This window comes from Misgurnus anguillicaudatus, chromosome 9 (assembly GCF_027580225.2).
Source record: "Misgurnus anguillicaudatus chromosome 9, ASM2758022v2, whole genome shotgun sequence".
Classification (NCBI taxonomy): domain Eukaryota; kingdom Metazoa; phylum Chordata; class Actinopteri; order Cypriniformes; family Cobitidae; genus Misgurnus; species Misgurnus anguillicaudatus.
In genome coordinates this window covers 7,455,005-7,475,465 of record NC_073345.2, presented here as the reverse complement: position 1 = coordinate 7,475,465, position 20,461 = coordinate 7,455,005, and the positions used below count along the sequence as shown (strand labels likewise).

At 36.7% G+C, this 20,461-nt stretch overlaps 1 protein-coding gene across 2 annotated transcripts; it reads right to left on the bottom strand.

The window, feature by feature from the left end:
- Nucleotides 1-3,535: 3,535 nt before the first annotated feature.
- clk4b (CDC-like kinase 4b) lies at nucleotides 3,536-19,457 on the bottom strand. Of its 2 annotated transcripts, none has more exons than XM_055180428.2 (13): nucleotides 19,301-19,457; nucleotides 17,858-18,015; nucleotides 9,826-10,024; nucleotides 9,219-9,309; nucleotides 8,887-8,953; nucleotides 8,679-8,795; nucleotides 8,423-8,589; nucleotides 4,695-4,789; nucleotides 4,488-4,617; nucleotides 4,335-4,417; nucleotides 4,166-4,245; nucleotides 3,967-4,057; nucleotides 3,536-3,861 (listed from the first exon to the last, which is right to left on the bottom strand). In XM_055180428.2, exons 2-13 carry the CDS (start codon nucleotides 18,013-18,015, stop codon nucleotides 3,712-3,714), a joined length of 1,428 nt encoding a protein of 475 aa, XP_055036403.2. In that variant the 5' UTR covers nucleotides 19,301-19,457; the 3' UTR covers nucleotides 3,536-3,711. The 2 variants fall into 2 exon arrangements, with proteins under 2 accessions (XP_055036403.2, XP_055036404.2); XM_055180429.2 differs by lacking the exon at nucleotides 19,301-19,457 and adding an exon at nucleotides 18,103-18,217.
- Nucleotides 19,458-20,461: the final 1,004 nt, after the last annotated feature.

The window sequence follows — 20,461 nt, the reverse complement described above, 5'->3', positions numbered from 1 at the left end:
ACAACACCTTTAACGCTTCTGGGTCCTTTTGAAGCTTGAAGTTTTTTTTTGGTTACCATAGCTGTGGATGGTGACCGCCTCAGTCATCATCCACTCCCATAGTAACACTTTTAAAATCTGTATATGGATTCTGAAGAACATAGAAAGACACTGAGGGTGAGTAAATAATGTCAAAGTTTTCATTTTTATGTGAACTTTATGACTTATAGTCTTATCTAGCTAATGATGAACCAGTTTAAATCAAATCTGCACTAGTGTCAAATCACTTTTGCAGATCTCATCTTGTTAGAAATGACTTTCTGTCTGCTGTAAAGAAGTTAGGATGTGCTGTGGACTTTTGTGACCCCTATAGCACAGTAACTGGGCAGATTTCTGTCCACTCGTGACCACAGTCCAATTATCACTAAGAGCTTTCCTCTCCTCTCGTGTCAATACACACGTTACACATTTTTGTGCTGACCGAAGGCTCTTCAGAAAATGAAACTTGTCAAACACACACAACTTACACACCACGGCGTCTCCATCTTGACATGCGCCCACACAATTCATCAAACGACAGGCCTGTCTTTTAACCGAAAATGAAATGGAGTGCAGTAAGAAACTTAAATTGTGATTGACATGGCCCTCATTTTAATTTACATAGAAGCTCTTGCTTGCTTCATTATTATAAATCTGACAGTTGCTTCATCTGACTTTGTCGGGAAGAGACCAAACAGCGACTTAAAATTGTGCTGTATTTGTTTATACCAAATTATTGTCATCTTTTGTATTCTTATTTGTGTTTTGTATCTCTATACATGGCCCTGTACATGATGTATTTCTGTTCATTGCAAACAGTTTCTGCCCTCTACAGTATGAAGCACAAAATAACACTCAACAGATGTGAGGGACACTGCATTATTTGACAGAAAACTTCATCAAATACAACAACTCAAAAGCAAAAACCTAAACATGTCACATAGCTTTGGAAAGCTGTAAATTTTGTGATTTTAATGATGTAAACTGTTTTAAGATACAATCAACACAACAGGTACAATTTGTGTCATTTTTAGGCTTTTCAGGATTGCTATGTGTCAGATGTAAAATGGCTAACGCAACAATGTTAATGTTCTTGAAATTATTTCAGAAAGTATTCATACAGTATTTAAATGAAAATATTTCTTAAATATATACATGAATGTGTGTGTATTTATATATACATAATATTTACACACACATGTGTAAACAAACTTTTATTTTGGATGTGATTAATCTTTTGACACAGCCCTAAATTTTACATTAAAAAAACTAATTATTTTATGCTTTACTGAAATCACAATGTTATAACCAAGTAAGGTGATCAAGGTTGAATGGTTTTGAGATTTTATCACCACGCTTTATGGGGCGATTTCTTTGTTTAATCTGCTTTAATTTAAAAAAACCTTACCCTGTTTAATTTTAACACATTTCATTGATATTGTTTTGTCTTAAAATGCACACCTGTAGTGTTTTTTTGTAAGGTATGTTTGTAAAAACTTCTTAAATGACCTAATATAAATAAGGCCTATCCTGACTAACCTAAACCCTGTCCAGAAAACCGCCCCTATAGATGTTTAGTAGCCTATAATCAGATAACTAGATGTTTAGGTCAGTGGCTGGGGCAATCTCTTAAGTCAATAAATCAAGGAAAGCCATCATTTTATACATGGTTAAAGTGATAGTTCACCTGTCATTATTTTGTTCATCCTCATGTTGTGTTTTTATTAACACAAAGAAGATATTTTGATAAATGATGGTAAGCACACAGCTGATTGTACCCAATTTGCTATTCCTACTATGGAAGTCAATGGTTACAATCGGCTGTGTGCTTACCATCATTTAATAAAATATCTTCTTTTGTGTTCGTCAGAAAAAAGAAATTCATACAGGTTTAAAACAACACAAAGATGAGTTAATGATGACAGAATTTTCATTTTAACCCTTTAACTGGCGCAGCCCTTTTTGAGTGGGGGGTTGGTGAAAAGGTGATATACACCTTTAAATTAATATAACTCTGGCATTTTTTTTTTTTGGTCTAGAAGCCTAATTAATTAGACACTTCAACGTTTTTCAGGGAAGTGTCTGGAGGTGAAAATATTATTTTTTTTAAGCAGTTTACATTTATTTGTAATAAATAAAAATGCAATATAGTATAATTTTTAATACATAAAATTGCCAGGTTGGTGCTGGTTTGCTTTGAGGTTTGCTGCATACTTGTGTCACAAATGAATATATTACAGTTACTGCATTATTATTACTGCTAAAAGGTTTTGAAATATGAAAACTACATTCTTAGACCTTTCCAACAATATATAGTTTGTCGTGATAGATTAACATTTACATAGAAAATATTGAAATAAACGTAGGTGTCCCGCTCACGGGACAGCGCCAATTAACGGGTAGTGAACTTTCCCTTTAAGACATAACTGACTGTTTAAAAAATTGCTTTAATCTTAACATTTGAAGGTTAAGAAACACATTCAAATGACAAACTTTCTATATAAATAGTTATTTCTAAATAATGCGTATTTGAGTGATTTATGCATGATTTCTTTTGCTTTTATTTTGTGTCTCTTTTGACTGGGTGGGCCAGTGCCACCTTGGCCCTTATGTAGCCTCGCCACTGAAACACACTGTGCGTTGATCATGCTGAATTTCTGACACTGTCAGAAAACTATCGTAGGCCATCTCTGGAATCAAGACCGGGAAAACGACAGTCTTTGAACCTTTCATACGGTACGACCACTGATTAAGAGCCACAGAAATCACCACGATTGTTTCAAGATAATCTTTCGACCGACAGAGCCAAAATCGTGCAGTGAATCCAGGGCTTTAAGTTGTTTTAAGTATAACAAATATTTTTAGCCATACCAATTGACAGTGTTGGGGAAACTTACTTTTAAAAGTAATGGATTACAATATTAAGTTACTCCCCAAAAAGTAACTAATTGCGTTACTTACTTTTCATGGAAAGTAATACTTGCGTTATTTTTAAGTTACTTTTGCGTTACTTAGGCTTGATCTCCTTCAGGCCTTGCAGGTGTTTTTTATGATCGCAAAAATGTCAAGCTCTGGCCTGCCATCTCCATTTCTGACTCAAACTGTTCCCACTCAGGCGCGTAATTCTACGCGAATATGTTCAGTTTAATTCAGTGCATTATTTTATTTTTAAATTGAAATAATTAAACTAAAGTAACTCGCATTACTGCATTACTTTACTCGTTACTTCAGAAAAGTTTAATTATTACGTAATGCACATTACTTGTAATGCATTACCACCAACACTGCCAATTGAGAATATTTATAATATTTTATTGGGTTTAAATTGTGAGTTAGAAACCCTGAAACAAATGTTATATTATCACACCACTTATCTGCTATTGGTGATCAAATAAATAAAAGCCCCCCCAAATATGGCATGAAAATAATCAACTGTATTGTTATGTACTGGTCTTGATGCTGATGTGAATTTCACCCTAATTAAAAGCATAGCATAAAAAAAACAAAACCCTAAGAGTGTTTTTCAAATCATTCAAGTTTATTTTAAAATAAGTATAGAGGAATTTGGCCCGTATTTTTAAACGGAGAATAAATATGGACAGAGGTAATGAAGCAGGCAGTCATAAAGCAGACTGATACAGTCAGCGGCAGTCTCCCTGGGAGTTGTAATGTTCAGTAGGTGTCCTCTTAATATTAATTTCTCAACTTTTTTCCTAGTGGGTTAAAGAAAGGATGTCCAATGGCTTGCTCCAGCGTGATCCGTTTGGATGCGTCATATTCCATCATCTTCTGGAGCAGGTCAAACAGCAGCTCATGATCCGCAGTTTTACAGGACATGTATTGCTGTGTGAGGAGCAGTACATTTTATTTTAAGACTTAATCTGGGAATATGCATTTCAGTGTATAAAAGGCATATGTTACAATATCATAGTGAACATGGACCCTTACCCTTAGCGGTTTACAGTGTTTCCTCACGTATCTCCCAGCCGAGCTGTGCTCATCCCAGTCCAGTTTGTCATGATGCACATAACGCCGCTTCCTGACAACAAACTAGAGTTAATCATTCACTTCATTTATTTCAACTCATCAATTATATACAGAAGATGCATGTAGAATAAGCAAAACCAAATCTCATCTTAAGACGCACTTTGTTTTCTGGAGAAGATGTTTGGGTATTGGTCCTAGAACCCTCTCCATCATGGCCAGATGCTCCTTACTGTCATGAGTCTGATAAAGAAGAAAAGCAGAGATTCATCAAATATGCGGCATTTTAGTTAACACCACAGCAGGGTTTGCTTTATAGAATAATGTTGTACCTGAAACAACGTTAATCCCAAATAGTACTCGATCAAGATACAGCCTAAACTCCACACGTCGCACGACTGGTTCCAGCCCAGCTCTACCAACAGATGGCATCGTTTAGTAACAGAAATAACACACATCATACTCCTATTTAAAGAGGATTTTACCTAATATAACTTCTGGAGCTCTGTAATGGCGAGTTGACACCACAGAAGTGTGATGCTCATGGTCATATGTAGCATTGCCAAAGTCCACTACTTTCACATCCAACTTTCTCAAGTTCCTCTCATCTCGCTTCTATAACATAACAGTAGTTACAATAAGACATCATTCTTAGCTATAGGTCTCTTTCAGACGTCCATGCTGTTACTCACCATCTTGGAGTTATATTCGATGTCATAGGTGGAGTCCACGAAAAGAATGTTTTCAGGCTTAAGGTCAGTGTGTGTCAGCTTATTTAGATGCAGAACTAATAGCAAAAAACAGTGATTTATGTATTAGTAATGAGTATTTCAAGATTGTAATTCCTGATTATATACTTATGGTGTAAGATTCACTTTATATTAGTTATATTTTTTAGGGATGCAACAAAAGGAAAATTCTTCACTAAAGCGGAATAAAATGAAACACTCAGCCAAAGGCCGAATAACAAACATGAATGATTCTCGCGAAATTAGACTTATGAGGTGTCATGAAACATTTTGATTAAAAAAGTAAATGCAATACAGTTACAAATGCAATACAGAAGCATACAGTTACAAACATCTCTTCATGTACTATTTTGCACATGATTTCAAAATGACATCATATAAACCAGTTCTGTTGTTTTTTCCACATTTAAGGGGAAAATGTTCATTACCGCAACGCGTCCATGACTGGATTTGACATGGAAATATTTATAATTAAAAAATCTAAAAAATAAAAAGCTTCAGTGCATGTTATACAAAAAAACCCATTTACAGTAAAGAAACATGTGGTATTTGGTGATCATTGGTAAATGTAGAGACAATAATAAGGAATATAAATGTGTCCAAGAAAAATGTTCTCATCCTCCGCAACATTTTCAATCATTGTTTAAAGGGGCCATGGCACAAGACTTTTTTAAGATGTCAAATAAATCTTTAGTGTCCACAGAGCACAAATGTGAAGTTTTAGCACAAAATTCCATATAAATAATTTATTATCACATGTTAAAATTGACACTTTGTAGGTGTGTGCAAAAATGTGCCGTTTTGGGTGTGTCCTTTAAAATGCAAATGAGCGAATGAAGTGCAAACACTGATCACAATTATGGTGGTTTGTTGCAATTAAAACTCAATTGTGCTGTCAATTATTTTCTCTCTCTCTCTCTCTCTCTCTCTCTCTCTCTCTGCACTAAATGGCAGTGCTGCGGTTGGATAGTGCAGATTAAGGGGTGGTATTATTATAATAAGAGCTCCTTATGACATCATAAGGAGAGCCAAATTTCATCGAACTATTTTTCATGTGCTTGTAGAGAATGGTTTACCAAAACTAAGTTACTGGGTTGATCTTTTTCACATTTTCTAGGTTGATAGAAGCACTGGGGACCCAATCATAGCACTTAAACATAGAAAAGGTCAGATTTTCATGCCATGGCCCCTTTAAGCCCTCAATGAACTAACATTTAAAATAAAAATTGTTGTAAGGGACATAATTGACTGTGACACTCAAGATGGCTACCAGGTTAGCATTTCTTATTTTTTCTCTCAAGATAAAAATTGAAATTTTGTTTGTCATAGTACCTACAATACTTTTTAGTTTTCATTACCAAAACATGAGTTTGTAACTGCATATATTTAATGTAATATCATATATATAAAATATATATAATAATAATTTTTTATAATAATAATAATCTAAAAAAATTTAAATAATTCTATATGAAATATTTTTTAAATCCTCTAAAAATATTGGTTATAGTAAGATCAGACCTTAATCTCATATGTGCAAAAAAATAATAATATTGGCTTCAAGGGCTTTAAAAAAAAAAAATCTGATGCTGGACACCAGGGGCCTCATGTATAAAGCATGCGTACGCACAAAACAGGACTGGAAACGTGCGTACGCCAGTTCCCACGCAAAGGTTGTGATTTATAGAAAAACAAACTTGACAGGAGAATGGGCTTGCAAGGTGGGATATTAGGATGATTCATATACTCACACTTGCAGGTGATCTGTTATTTATAAAGGGAACATTGCTTTGTTATAAGTCTTCATAATTTTTGGTGTATGCCATTTTTGGCTTTTGTGCGTACGTAGACTTTTAGTAAGAATCCTACGCACAGTTTTATACATGAGGCCCCAGGATTTCGTGAGAATCACCCAAATGTTTTACTTTAATTTTCCTAATTATTTTGCCAACTTTATTACTATTGCATAAGTTACATTTTCAGAACGTCAATTAACTTTTTTTTAGCATTTCAACAGACATTAAAAGCCTTTTTACACCGGGTCACTTTTTTGTAACTGTATTAACGGTATTACTGACTGCATGGCAAATAACTTCCTTATGCTAAACTTCGATAAGACAGAGATACTTATTATTGAACCGATTCGCTCCAAACAAAATATGTCAGATTACAAGTTGCCCAATGCCCATTAGGGTTGTGCCGATAGACGATAGTATCGTGTATCGACGATCTCCAGACATATCGCAAATGGTAGGCTTTCATGGCGATAGTCATGACGATAGTTGGCGAATGGTTGTTATTATTATCATCATCATCATAGTTTTATATTAACATCCACATTGCATGCTTTTCCTCGCATGAGAGTTGGTGGGCTTCACTTTACGCGGAGAGCTTGTAGAGAGAGGATTCATTACCTGCACTTAATGCGCGCGTCTTGGACTCCTTCTAGCACTAAATCCATCATGTCATGAGCAGCTGCGCTTCTCTCTGTCTCACGTGCACGCGCTCTCACCTCTGTCCGAAGTCTAAACATAAACTAAAGTAGTAATCCTTATGTATTTGTTCAGTTTAATACGTTTCATGCGAGCTGAGGCAAACTATACTTTTTTTTTTTTTTAAATATGACCCGCTGCATATTGGCGCTTCTCTCACACTCGCGTACGTGCAGAAAGTTGCGCTCTGTCCGAAGTCAGATCACTAGGTATTAATCCTGTTTATGATATGCATTTCAAGTAGTTGTAGCAACACCATCACTCGTGTTTAATATAGGATTCTGTTTAAAATGTGCACCAAACAGCACCAAACAAATGCATTGAATTGTTTGTATGTGCGCCACGTTTTTACAGTTATCAATTAATCATTATTAGGGTTTTAATGACGCGCTAGCATTAATGGCATCAGTTTTAAGAAGGTTGCGGTCATGACGGTGTTGCTCTTGTTCTTTTTTTGTCCACCAATCAAGTGACTTGTTATAATGAGTAAAAAAATTAAGAAATAAAATAATTAGTAAACTACTGCCCCGCCCCCCGATACTATCGTGTATCGCCGATCTCACAGGCTGACGATCTCAAAATGAGGCATATCGCCCAACACTAATGCCCATAGAACCTAAGTGTGATGTTTGACAGCTATCTATCTTTTGATAGTCAAATCTCTAACGTCTGTCGCACAGCATACTTTCATCTTAGAAAACTCAAAAATATGCCATATGCTGTCTACATCAGATGCAGAGAAGCTTATCCACACTTTTATGACCTCAAGAATAGATTATTGTAACTCATTACTCGGGGGTGTCACGCAAATCAGGTAAACAAGCAAAACGCCACTGCTAGAGTGCTTACTTGAACTAAGAAGTATGATCACATAAGCCAAATTTTGGCATCTTCACACTGGCTACTAGTTAAATATCACATAGATTTGAAATTTTGCTAATCACCTATAAAGCTACATCCGTGCTTCAAGAATTACTATTAGAATACAATCCATCGCATATACTGCAGTCGCAAAATTCTCGGGCCTCATTGTTCGGTAAAATGTATTTGGTCTTTTCACTTGTTCGGCCAAACACAGAAAATGAGTTTTTTGCTATTTTCGGCAGAATCATTTCGTTTTTAAACATTTGGTGCATCCGTAATATTTTTTTCTAAAAATGTACACTGGCCTATACTCACAGTGCACAGCTCTGAAGATCTGATGTGCCATGGGTCTGATCTGGTCCACTGAGAAAGGCATAAATCCGTTTTCTTTAATGAAGTCATATGTGCTCAGTCCCAGCAGCTCAAAGGCTATGCAGATGTGTCCATGGTGATCAAACCAATCCAGCATATGAACACAGGCGCTGAGAAAGAACAAATTATTAGGCCAAAAAGAAAAATGTACATGATTCAATTCACAAACAAATCTTCCACCATGAACATAAGCACTCACAATTTATTTTCACAGTCAAGCGAGTTTATCCGCTCAAGCGTGTTGACTTCTGATAAGGCTGCCTCGCGATAACGCTCAATATTTTTGATGATCTTCAATGCGACTCTGGTGCGACCTCTGAAAACAGCACAGGAAGATTACCGTATGAGTTACAGATACATTACGTCACATTTCAGCCTTTATCATTCACGGACTCGGGAACGCTTACTTTGAATGGTCAAGACACTCCACCACTTTTCCAAAGGCTCCTTCACCCAGAGTGCCTAAAATCTCATCTATGCACAGAATAAAGAGACGGTCATATGTAAACTTTGTGACAGCTACATATCAAAATAGATTTTATGGTACTTTTGTGGACTTGCACAAGTACAATTCATTTAATTTATAGATTATTCATTAAGAAAGAAATATTCACACATGATTGTTAAAATTTTCAAATGTCCCATTTAAACCCCCAAGTGTAGCTTGATTTTCCCACTAACAGACAGTTATATAGAGAAAGTACAGACTGTTATATAGAGAAAGATTTGTGTTCAATACATCTTGCTCTTAGCATGTCTCCATTGTGATAGACCAGGTGACCCTCCTCATCATCCTCAATACTCTTGGTTCTTTTCCTCCGATGACTTTTCTGGAGGAGGGGGAAGTGACGTTCACGGGCACCATCATCATCATCATCATCACCACCATCATCATCATCATCAAACACCAGTCAGTATCAGGGTCGTACGCGTCATTCATTCATTCAGCGAGGGGGGTGTTGATGAAGGGAAGGGAGAGATTCGGACCCATTCAGAACCCAGCACCAGGCCACGGCAGCAGCAAATTCAAATTCATCGCCACGCAACGGCACAGGGCCACCATAATGTGTGTTACAGAAGAAAGACATGGCAGCACATTTTCAGACAAGAAACAACTTTCTTATGGTGCTTACAGCTAATTCTGTTCATGACCCTTATCCTATAAAAATAACTATTACTGAAGTTCAAATGAAAGAAACACAATTGCTTCCCTGTCCACCCTTACTGCAGCCTGATTTCAAAAACATCACTGACTCTACAGTCATGACAGAGAAAGGAGCATGTAGTCAAAATGGCAAAGCAGGAATGCCAAAACAAGGTTATATATAGCAGGAGAAATTGTTTACCGAATTTGAAGTGTGGTGGCGTGATCGCCGATGCTCTCTGCTGCTGCGCCGACTGCGTGCAGACGACTTGCTGTAGTGGCGCTCGTTATTCTCAGTCTCTCTGATCGAGTCCACCCGACTTCCATAGTCATCACGCCCCGGACTGGCCTCTCTGGCCCTGCGATCTCTGCACTCCAGCCTCTTGGCACTAATGTGACACCTGTCAAATACACAAAATAGGTGTCTGACAACTAAATTTATTAAAACTTTCCTTTCACTTCAGTGCAACTTATTAACGCCTCCATTGGGAGATGAAGAATGCTGTAAGGTGATCCACTCGGTGCTGTCTTCTCAAAGGACACTTTATACTATAAAGCAAGGTTATACTTAGTAAGAGCTACAAAACACGTTCAGAGAGAGATGATGAGTGGCAATTCTTTAACCTGTCAATGCGGTTAGTCAGTAAATCTGTTTGAGAGATCTTGCATTCCCAATTGCAGAACGGATTGCCGCTATGTCATAAGTTGACAACTGTGTAAGAGCAACTGGAAGCCATCGTGATTTATATTATGACAAACCAAACCCTAGCAGGCAAAGAAACACCCAGATAATTTACTCACCCCCATCTCATCCAAGATGTCTATGTCTCTCTTTGTTCAGCCGAGAAGAAATTAATTTTTTGAGGAAAACATTCCAGGATTTTACTCCTTATACAGGGTTCCCACACCTTAGTTAACTTCAAATTCAAGGACCTTTCAAGGACTTTTCAGGTCCAATACCCTCAAATTCAAGGACTAAATGTGGGGACACATTTCAAGTGAGAGCAAGTTACATCATGTTACCTTTTAAGATACATTGTTACAGTTTTATTTCGAGGGAACTCGCGCTGCGTCACTGCGGTGACACTTTGGAGACGCCTCCAGGGGTAAGTGTATCTAAATGTGTATATCAAATTCAACCAATGGTGAGGCTTAACGACAAAGACAGGGTGACGCGGGAGCCAGGAAGTATATCGCTATCTGAAATATTGCCAAAGACGGCGTTACAGGGACGCAGGAAGTATGACAAGGGAGACGCAGCGTCTCGTTCCCTTCTCAGGGAACAACAGTTACATACGTAACCCGAGACGTTTTCATGTGTCAAACACAACTATGCAAAAAAGCATTTTGGTATGAATCAACATTCGCATACAGAAGATATAAGCATTTAAAGTGAACAGTTTAGCACGTGTGCTTAAATTTTATGATATTCTCCTACACTACACAGGGAATAATATGGATTTTTTTCCAGAAAACTTGTTGCATAAAATAGATTCAAGCACTTTCAATGACCTGTATCTATGCATGTATATTCTCAAAAACGTCCCAGGTCCTTGAATGTTTTTCCCCCAGATTCACAAACTTTCAAGGATTTGAAGGAGCCGTGGGAACCCTGACCCAAAAAAGGGAATTGTAAACCACAACGTCCCATTTTGCAGTAGCTGGGTGACACGCCAGCATGACCTTACATATTACGTAATCATGTTGAAAGGTCATGCGTTACATGTGAAATGCACCCCTGCAGACATTTTAACCCTTTAACTACCTCTCAACCAAATGGTTAAGCACATTTTAGTCAAAATATTTTACTGAGAAGAGTACCTAAGCTGATTGAGCTCTCTCTACCATTTGCTTCAGGTATGTTATGCAAAAAATGTCAATCAACAGCAATTTTCTTAGATGAATGTCAGAGACAAAGAAATCTTGCAAGAAAGCATTTTTGACATATTACACTGCAGGAGCCCTATCTTTACAAAATTATGTTACTTGGTGCCACGAAAAAACTTTAGTATGTTTTTAATAATATTTCAAAAACATGCTTTACCAAACGGTTGATTTGTCACTTTATGGTAAAAGTACAAAACCTAAGCTAATGTTTTCAAATCATACATTTTTGTAGTGTGAATGTATTATTTGCTGAGAAACATACATTTCTAATCATTTACAGCTATGAAACCGAGGCAGTTAAAGCGTTAAATAGAGGTCGACCGATATTGTATTTTACCGATAATGATAACTAAAGTTGGCACTAACTGCCGATAACCGATAAATTAACCAAGTTTTTGACCATTTACTGAATTCAAACACAACACTCATGACTTATTCACTGAGCTTAAACATAATAACTGTTGAGGTCCACTATATGGAGAAAAATACTGGAATGTTTTCCTCAAAAAACAAACAAAAAAACAAAAAAAACTTAAATGATTACTCCATTTTCTTAAAAAAATCCAGATAAGGCATAAGAAAAAAATTAGTTTGGTTCCGGTTTCCGACCGACCCTGCCAATTTATGTGCGACCCAAATTTATTTTATGAGCTTGGGGAAGAAATAATACACATTAAATAAATACACAAAAACTTTGAGGCGAACTATAATTTACCTTTTAGTACAGCACCGTTTTTGTAAAGCACGCGATGCAACGTCGTCTACCAATGCTAAAAACAAGGCAGCTATACGGTCGTTAACACAATCATTCACACATCGTTGTCGTCACTTACAAAAGCACTGGTAACTTTTGGTGTGCATTCGAGATGCTTTTTCGTGCACAGCAACGTAATCTTTTGCGCCCGCCGAAAGTTGTAACTTACAGACCAAAAAAGACGAGCTGAACAACTATATGCAAGTGGGCTTTTCTCTTCCAGAGAGGACAAACCAAGGCTCATTTTTGCGGTCAGAAAGTGAATTATAATATTTGAATTGATGGTATTATGACCAGGGCTTGACATTAACACCCGACAAATGCGGGTAGATTTTGGCCGTGGCGGGTAAGACAGCCAATCCCACTAGCCACTTTGCCAGGTTGAATATAATTTTTTAATTGTAGTTTTCTTAAAAGTTATGCGAAATGATAAACAATACGCAATGCGACAACTTCCTTGAGCACTCTGCACCCAGCGCAACGCAAAGAGACCGTTTGTTGAGAGACGCGCACGCGATCAGCGGGGCGCTGCGGACCAAAGCGTCACCTTCCAGAGAGCGCGCGAGAGCTGATGGATTTGCGAATGCACAAGAGGACGCAGTCTGAGCGCATACACACTTCGGGAAAGATAAAACAATTGCATGGAAGTGATTGATTAGATATAAATTGCGTGCAAACTCTCAGTGCAAGAGCGAAGAGAAATTCAGCGCATACCTGAATGCACACGAAATCAAAGAAAACCCGCCAGCTGAGAGGTTTGCGCATCATTTTAATGTTACAATAATGCCCTTTCAACATTTGTCATTAAAAAGTCTTAAATCACTTTTATCAGTAACCATGATCAAGCTTATAAACTACAAATGCATAAACTAGCTGACAGTAAAATTAATGTACATTTCTTGACAGTATTTACTGCTGTTGTTAATAAATATTTAAAGTGGTTGTCGATGGTTTTTGTGTTTATCTTTTCAGTTTAGAATTAGTGTTTCTTCTATACCCCTGCTCTACTTTTAATATATTCATTCAAAGTTAATCTATTTGTGCCTTACTTACTAGCATGTTTTTCATGCACCTAAATATATGATATGATCTATACTGATATACCAGCTATATACCAGCTAATAAATGTTGTCTTAATTTGGGTAGTCAGACTGCATTTGAAATTCAGTCTGCATCTAATTTAGCAAGTAAATTTGCTCGAATTAAAGTCATTTTAGGATGCCAAAGTCAAGTTTAATCATATAAAATTGATTTTACCAGCAACAAAAATTTGGCCAGTGAAAATGCTGAGCGGCTAGTAACTTTGAAAAACTAGCCACTTTGGCTGGTGAGCAAAAAAGTTAGTCAAATCCTGATTATGACAAAAGAGATAATCCGTGGAGACGTGCTGCGCTGCGTGAGACAAACACGCAATATAGCCAAAGTCACCTCATATATCCGCTATTCAATTTAAAAATGTAACAATTTCCTACCTATCCCTTGCTGCAACTGAAAAAAAAAAAAAAAAAAAAAAAATCCCTACCGACCCATCACCTAAACTGACAACCAACCAGAACCAAACTTATTTTTTTTTATGCCTAATTTACTCACCACCATGTCATCCAAAATGTTGATTTATTTTTTTGTTCAGTCGAAAATAAATTATGTTTTTTCAGGAAAACAGTCCAGGATTTCTCACTTTAATGGACTTTAAAGGACCCCAACACGTAACAGCTCCAATGCAGCTCAAAACTGCAGTCACAAAGGACTCCAAACGATCTCAAACAAGGCACAAGTGTCCCATCCAGCGAAACAACCGTCACCCTTGGCAAGAAAAACAAAAAACACGTTCTTCTAAACAACAACTTCTCATCTATCTCCGGTCCTGTGAAGCGCCAGCGCGACCCCACGCAACCGCGCAATGACGCTGAAAGGTCACGTGTTACATACACGAAACGCACATTTGCGGCCCAATGACGAGAATTTCCGCTTTCCACAATACCGCTATTATCCACCAGGTGGCGCACTTTCCCAACGTATAAAACCCGGAAGTAGCACCTCACGTGAAAGAGAAAGAACTCGGTGTATGTTTTAAAGATCGCTCTGCATCTGATCTCTATCAAAAGTCCTTCACAAAAATCTAATTATCTCAGCTTTTTGCTTAAAAATTTGTGTTTTTGCAGAAACCTACCCATATTTGAGAGGTGAAAAAAGAGAACTGATGAAGGTAGGAGGAAACTTTTTTTTGTTTGAAAGCAGTAGGTCTGTTCTTTCATTTGATATAGTATTTGTTTATATATTTAAAGAAAAACATTTTCTGGAAGGCATTAAACTTTTCTGAAAATCATGAAAAATGCTGGTGGGCAACTTTTTAAAAAACGCTGGCGGGAAAAGAGTTAAACAATAAACTGACACAAAAACATTAATTAGTATTATTCGACTCTTTCTCCACACTTGTAAACACAGGGGAAAGTTTTGCATACGGGATCATCTGTGACCTCTTGACGTGATGACGTATTAAATGAGGTCGCGCTGGCGTGTCACAGGACCGGAGATAGACGAAAAGTTGTGGTTTAAAAGTGCATATTTTTTATTTTTCTTGCCAAAAATGACAATTGTTTTGCTACATAAGACCCTTATGCCTCGTTTGAGATCGTTTAGAGTCCTTTGAAATTGCAATTTTAAACTGTTAAGTGTTGGTGTCCATTTAAGTCCATTAAAATGAGAAAAATCCTGAAATGTTTTCCTCAAAAAACATAATTTCTTCTCGACTGAACAAAGAAAGACATCACAATTTTGGATGACATGGTGGTGAGTAAATTATCAGAATTTTTTTTAGAAAATGGACTAATCCTTTAAGATCATCTCGACTGAACAAAGAAAGACACAAACATCCTGGATGACATGGAGTGGGTAAATTATCGAGTTTTATGAGAGTGGAATTCTCATTTAAATCAGGGGTCTCCAACGTGGTGCCCGCAGAGTCTGTGAGGTGCCCGCCAAAGCACATTCTACTAATTGTCTCAATTGTAATATTTTATGTATTACATATTTTTTATACTAGCTTTGCTTGGTTTATGTATGTTAACATTTTAAACAATACTAAAATATATCAACAAGTAAAATAACATAAAATCAACTAGTAAAACAAAAAAATTGAGTAGACTATATCAAAAAGTAGCCCTCCAGATTGTTTTATCCATTGTGGTAGCTCTTGCTCACAAAAAGGTTGGAGACCCCTGATTTAAATAGACTCTACATCAGGGGTGTCAAACTCATTTTAGGCTGAGGGCCGGATGGTAAATAACGCCATGATGTGAGGGCCGGATATTTTTTTTAAACTTTAGTGTGCTGATAATTGTGTTAATATTAACTAAACAAACCAATAAATTTGTTTGTTCAGCAAGAAAACTAGAGAAACACACAGCTCTGTGAAAACTACATTTCATAAGGTCACACTCATACTGTACATGTTATACACACAAATTTACATCTGTACAAAATCCACTGGCCTTAGGTTGAAAAGCCTTAATTTAACTTCTTTTGCATTATTCCTTAATGCCAAAATTATTTTATAAATCATTCACTTTTCTGAAAATGCTAGATGGGGCAGTGGCCCAATCCAAAAAGGGCACTAAGGGGGTTGGTACTATTATTATGGTTTTAATAAAATATTATGATGTGTTATATTACTAGCATGTGATTATAATGGGAAATATAATACAAGAATTAAAGTGTGACAATCTGCTAAATATTCAATATGATTTACCTGCTGGCTTGATGGAGCTTTGAATCCATGTTTGCAATGTTGAACTGCCTTTAGCAGCCTCTCTTTCCGTTCTCTGTCGTTATTTTGTGAAGGCATTGGTGTTTTTTGCATTTTTTGTCTACAAAGTGTGCCAACAACAGCAAATTTTGTGTTTATATTAACTTAGATCTGATCGGGAACATTAAATCGATTAGACATGTATTGTAACCAGTGTTGGGGGTAACGCATTACAAGTAACTTGAGTTACGTAATAATATTACTTTTCTGGAGTAACGAGTAAAGTAACGCATTACTTACTTTTTTAGGGTAATTAATTTGATTAAAAAATATGTACTGAATTAAACTAAACGTATGCACTCTCTGTGCCTGTGTGGAAACAGTTTGAGTCAGAAACTGAGATGGCAGGCCAGAGCTAAACATTTTTGTGATGAAATATGCAATTTCTGAATGCAGAACTTTTCAGTCATAAAAACACCTGCAAGGCCTGAAAGAGATCAAGCTTTAGCCAAGAAAAAGTAACGCAAAAGTAACTAAAAGTAACGTAAGCATTACTTTCCATGAAAAGTAACTAAGTAATGCAATTAGTTACTTTTTTTGGGAGTAACTTAATATTGTAATGCATTACTTTTAAAAGTAACTTTCCCCAACACTGTTTGTAACGTTAATAAGAATGTGGCTATTTTGTTGTTGTTTGCTTGCTAGCACTTGTTAGCACTTTTAAAACACTGACAGCAATTCATTACCGGAAGAAGTACATAAACAAACTTCCAAATTACTAATTCTGTTGTTTAACAACTGATTTAATGTAATTAATCTACCTGTTAATGCAACGAACTTCGGAAACTGTCGTCTTCGCTCTCCAGGCAGAGAGTGGACACAGAGATGCTGCGGAGCGGTCGGGAAAACACGAAGTGGACCAGCGGAATAAGTGGATCTTTAGCGGAGCAGTAACAATACAACAGCAAGATTTTTGGGCACCGTGTTAAGTCTATGTTCCGCGTTTTGCTGCTTTCCGCAAGTCTCTCATATTAAAAACGAACTAGACACCCGCCTGAAAGGGTTTTTAAAATATGTATTTCATAATTAATAAATCATCATGCGGGCCGGATTGGACACCTTTGCGGGCCGTATGTTTGACACCCCTGCTCTACATACTGTAGTTTGTCCTATGGGAAATAAAACTTCCAGCAGTAATCATAGACTGACATATACAAGGTCTAAATCTTCATTTCAGAATGCCTACAGGGTCAAAAGAAAATGTATTGTTGCTGGTACTGCAACACATTGTCAATGTAATATAGATGAACCTCTGCTTAATCTGAAAATGTAATGTTTTATAATCCAGCAAAACACTTTTTGGAACATGTGATGCTAGTATTTTTAATGTCAGATGAATTTTAAATGAGTAAGACTTTCTGAATGAACAACACCACTCATTAATTGCTGGTTAGTTGAATAAACTGCGTTGGCAAGTTTCACAAGTCAGTTACCTAATTGTAATCTTTAAGACCGCTGATACCCTTTAAGTCTGTTACACAAAATGTAGATTTGTTTAATCTGATTCCAGAGAGTAGCTCTAATTATTAGCTGGTAGTTTAAATAATTCTTAAAACTTGGTGGTAATGTTTATGCAGTTGGCACCAGGTCACTCTGAAAGGCTCAATTACAGTATCTGTCACCCTAATAGTTTGTCACGCAACATTGCAAACAAGCCAAACAACATGTTGACACGGTCATCTATTCCATTAATAACATCTAAAAGCAAGCAGCATTCAAATCGTAAACAAACTGCATATTTTCATTTCATGCAGGTTGAAAGTGAAATTAAGCTGTTGTTATATTTACCTCTCGTAGGTTTTATAGTGATGATGTCGGCTAGGCTTCTTGTCTCTCTCTGCGCTGTGGGAGCTGCGTCTCGGTCTCTTATGCACCTCAACTCTCTCCTCCCAGCTGTACTCCGTAATCCAGCCATCCGGCGAGCGCATCCGCTTAGATCGCCGCATCTGATCACACCAGAATAGAAGAAAAATGTGCGTGCCAAAAAAACTGAGGACATGGAAACAGTATACAAGTACATGACATACACCCACTGAGTTGTTAAATCTATAACGGTCTTGAGGATGCCAACACCCTGCTCCAGGTCGAATCCAGATTGAGATTAAATTTCCCTCTAACGGTGTTGCCGGGTAGTTGCTGTTGTTTTGATTTGCTAGAGTACAGTTGGAAAATTTAGCACGTAGTGCATTTGCATTAACGGATATTGAATCTCTTATTTACGAGGCAATGAAACAGCTCCATTTATTAACCTATCTTAAGGCTTGGCTCAGAACGCCAATAGTTTGGACATATTGCCCCCCCAATAAATAAACGTACAGTTGTTGTACTAATAGACGCATGTAATGTTTTTAAAGTCACACGCGGATAAACAAAGGTTTACAGTTGCCGCGCATTTCTGTAAGAACTGGTTGCCTGTAACACTGCGATAATCTGACTAGCGTGTTAACCACCGCCCTTCTATGTTAAGTATAAACAAACAGACTTGTCTCATTTGCCTAAAAATAACTGAATTTTTGGATGAGATATCTGAATGTTTCAGTTAAGGTGGCCAAGACATAGACAAGTAACGAAACGGCTGAAATATTCACTTTATTCTATATTTTGCTCAGGCTAGTCAATTAGCTTTCAGGTGTTGTGTCGAACTCAGTTCCCCCTATGTTTCCCTTTAGTGTAGTGCTTTTATAGCGTTTTCATCACGTTACATTTAGAAAGATTAAAGATTTGAATTGGTTATACTAAAAAGGCATAATATCATGTATTTTATAATACAATTTATTAAACATTTCATACATTTGACAGTTTTCTATTAGGGTATTTCTTTTAAAATATAGCCTGTCTTTTTCTTTTTTTCCCTTTACTGGATGTTTTAAAAATGTAATGTTTGCATACATAATTAAATAAATATTATACATATAATATGATTCATACTGTAAAAATAATTTACTTACCATTAAGAACAATACAGAAACATTACAGAAATGCACACATATACATCTCAGTAGCCATTAAAACTTTAAATATATAAATAATAAAACCTATAACGTGATAAAAACGCCATAAAAACACTACACTGAAGGGAAAAATAGGGGGAACATAGGGGGAACAGACTTCGACACAACACCGGCTAACTAAAGTCTGTAAGTTTAAATGTCGCACCACATATTAGCCTCGGTGTGATAAACGTGTTAAAGACAGTCTTATGTTACATATTTAAACTTAAAATATCCTCACCTTTCACCCTCAGGTCGTGAAATAGGATCCTTAAACGACAACTGAACTCCACAGCACAGTTAACGTTACTGACTTCCGCTTTGCTCACAAAGATCGTTTCCGGTGAAAAAGATTTCTGGGTGGACACCCGACAAAACACAAGTCTGGAAATCTCCTAATAACCCCTCTTATTTTTAATTGCGTTTTCCTTTTTATTGAACTGAAGAATACATGGTGTTTAATCTATATTAAAGATGTTATGTATTATTAGATTTACACAGAACAATTATACATTCAGATGCCAGCTTTTTAACTGTAATGACATTTGTTGAGCAAGTATCTTGCGACGTCCGACGGGACAGCTCAATTTATAAATCGTAATTTTAAGCTTACCGCTGTGAAATTAGGTAAGGAGACGATTTTGAACAAATATGATTGATTTTTGTTTATTTTGACCAAAAAGGTTATGGACTGCAGGTCATAAACGATCTCGCACAGGAGTGAAAAAATCGTGCAGTTTATCCCGGGCTTTACAAAAAAAAATATTTTGATTTGTTTGATCTTATTTTAATACTTGTTTTGCCTTATTGAATTAAAAAATAAAGTCATCTTGAAGCCCCTTGGGAAGTTTGTGGATGCCCCCTGGTTGAGAAACAAAGCAAATGCACTCATATTTCCCAGTACGACTATAAACGTGTGTGCCAATTTATCCTGCAGATGGCACCATATTGCCTGTTAATACAGATTCACTTTTTAGTAAAAGAGGTAGTCGGTCTTGGTTTTACAGGCCGTTTCCCAATCAGCCTCCCGAGGCTATACGTCATCAAGCCTGGTTTATTTCAGTTAACTGAGCATTACATTTGCAAACATAAGCATATTACAACAATTTACGATTAACTAAGAATAATAGTCAACTGTATAAATTAATTAATATTCTGAAATAAGACTTGATGACGTATGCAGACTACAAATGCGACCCTCGGAGGCTGCAGCCTTCGGATTGAGAAACGCACATGGATTCACAGTAGCCTACTACTTTCAAAAGAAAAAAAAATAGTAATAATGTGGGAGGAAATGTAAAATTAAATAGTTAAACTGTCCTGTGCTCTTTATTAAAAACAAACTAAAAAAGTAATGTTTAACTATAAAAAACAATAAATGGAAATTAATTCTGTCATGCAA